Source organism: Sinocyclocheilus anshuiensis, unplaced genomic scaffold, assembly GCF_001515605.1.
Source record: "Sinocyclocheilus anshuiensis isolate Anshui unplaced genomic scaffold, SAMN03320099.WGS_v1.1 scaffold163, whole genome shotgun sequence".
NCBI lineage: Eukaryota > Metazoa > Chordata > Actinopteri > Cypriniformes > Cyprinidae > Sinocyclocheilus > Sinocyclocheilus anshuiensis.
The window spans coordinates 261219-263494 of record NW_015548223.1 but is presented as its reverse complement, the minus strand read 5'-3'; the positions used below and the strand labels follow the sequence as shown (position 1 = coordinate 263494).

General features: G+C 43.3%; 1 protein-coding gene across 1 annotated transcript in view; it reads left to right on the top strand.

Moving 5' to 3' along the window:
- The window catches only part of LOC107654282 (myotubularin-related protein 4), a 75957-nt gene that overhangs the window by 68278 nt on the left and 5403 nt on the right, over nt 1-2276 (top strand). Inside the window, exon 14 of the mRNA XM_016441306.1 lies at nt 936-2106. Coding sequence (XP_016296792.1) covers nt 936-2106 — 1171 coding nt within the window. The remainder of the gene's footprint in view (nt 1-935; nt 2107-2276) is intronic.

Sequence of the window (2276 nt, the reverse complement as noted above, 5' to 3'; positions counted from 1 at the left end):
CTGCTGATTTTACTTGCCCTCAATATGTTTTTTTTTTTTTTTTTTGCTAAATATTAGGTGTCAATATTTTTATTAAACAAAAATCAAAGGATTGTTGTAATGCATTAAATATTTTTTTTATAAAACATTAAATAATGCTTTTTATTTTTAATTCAATAAAACATTAAGTTTGCTTTACTTGCCCAGGCAACATTTTCATTTTTTTAAGCCAAATATTTCTTAACTGTCAGAATTTTTATTAAACAAAAATAAAGTATTTTTATAAAGCATTAAATAATTTTTTTATAAAACAGTAAATAATATTTAATTTTTATAAAACATTAAGTTTGCTTTACTTGCTCTGGTGACATTTAAAAATTGTTCTTTAGAAAAATATTTTTGTGTCAGTATTTTAGAAAAACAAAGTATTTAATAAAGCATTTAAATATTTTTTTTTATAAAACATTAGGTTTGCCTTACTTGCCTGGTGATATTTTCAGTGATTTTCCTTAGCACAATATTTTTTAAAAGCAACACATTTTTATAAAGCATTTGCTTTACTTGCTTTGGTGACATTTTTGACATTTAAAAAAAAAAATCACAAAATATTTTTAAGTGTCAATATTTTTATGCAAAAAGTATTATTATAAAGAATTCATTAATTTAAAAAAAAACATTGCATTTGCTTTACTTGCCCTTTTTTGTAAAATATGTTTAACTGTCAGTATGTTTATTAAACAAAAAGCAAAGTATTTTTATAAAACATTAAGTATGCTTTACAAGACAGAAAAGTAAAACGTATTGATATTAAATTTAAACCTCATTTATAAAAATGTTATTTTTTTATAAACCCACATACTACTGAGATGTTTTGTGTGTTCAGATTCTGCCCTCTTGTGGTGAACCGGAGCACATTGTAAACACTGGCGTGAAAGCTTGTGTTTTATTTCACTCAGGCTCCCCAAAACACGGTCGATGGACAACTTGGTGTCTGCTTGTGAGAACGGCGTGACGCTCACCCGCACCTCGAGTGACCCCAACCTGAACAAGCACTGCCAGGAGGGACGTCCGGCGCTGGAGTCCAACCAACCCGCGGCCATCCAGAGCCACAGTTCTTCCGAGGACCCACCAATCGCCGGATCGGTCGGCGCTGAGCCGACGTGTGAGGAAACTCATGAGGACGATTTGAGGGCGGAGCCTTGTTTGACAACCCAGCCTCTGCCGTATTTGCCCCACCCCTTAGCGTTAGATCAAGCCCCGCCCCTTCCGGTTATAAACCAAGCTCTGCCTCAAATTCCAAATTGTTTAGTCAGGACTGCAGAAAACACAAATCCGCCTCCTCTTTGTAACGGCTTTGCACACGTAGAAAACGCTAGCGGATCTGTGAACTCTGAAGCGATTGCGCCATTGGAGGCGTCAGTGGAGACGCTAACAGAGCAAAGCGAGATCCCTCCTTCTGGGAAAGCCACCGCAGTCGAATCGCACCTTCCTTTCGAAGCGCCGCTACGAAACGGCGAACTGGTTCCCACGAGAGAACGGCCACCACCCGCCGATTACGCCAAAGCAGCGCGCCGTTTGATTTCCCAAAGCCAGCTGACGGAGCTATCGCTACTAGGTTCCCAATGGGACAGCGTCCAAGGCCTGGTCCAGTCGGCCTGCGGCGGCGCCATCCAACATGGCAGCTATCACGGCCGCCGACTGGCGAACAAGCTCCTCCGCGGCCGAGGCGGAAGCGCTAACGGCGGGCCGTGTTGTCGTCGAGACCCTCTGCGTGCTCCTGGAAGTCCCATCCAATCGGGTTGGTTCTCTGCGGTGAAGAACTCAAGCTACGCCGCGCTTTGTTCCTCGGCGGCGTCTTCGCTAGCAATGGGACCGTCCTTCCGGCAGCTGCTCCCGTCGCATTCCTCGGCCTCCTGCAGCGGCTCTCCGGCTCCGGCGCACCTGGACGACGACGGCCTGCCGGTGGCGGTGGACGCGGTGCAGCAGCGGCTGCGGCAGATCGAGGCCAGTTACAAGCAGGAGGTGGAGGTGTTGAGGCGGCAGGTTCGACAGCTTCAGCTCAAACTGGAGAGTAAACAGTTCTGCACGCCGCCCTCCGAACCTGACGTCGACTACGAGGACGATATCGTGAGTTTGTTCCTTTGCTTGAACATGCAGTACATTTATCGTGGTCACTGTGGGTCCTTAAAGAATCCTACATTCAGTTTAATCAAATTTAAGGACTTAAAGCCTTTAATATCTTAAATGGTGTAACAGAACCATGATATGGCCTACTGTGATTATTAAACTTCAGAAGG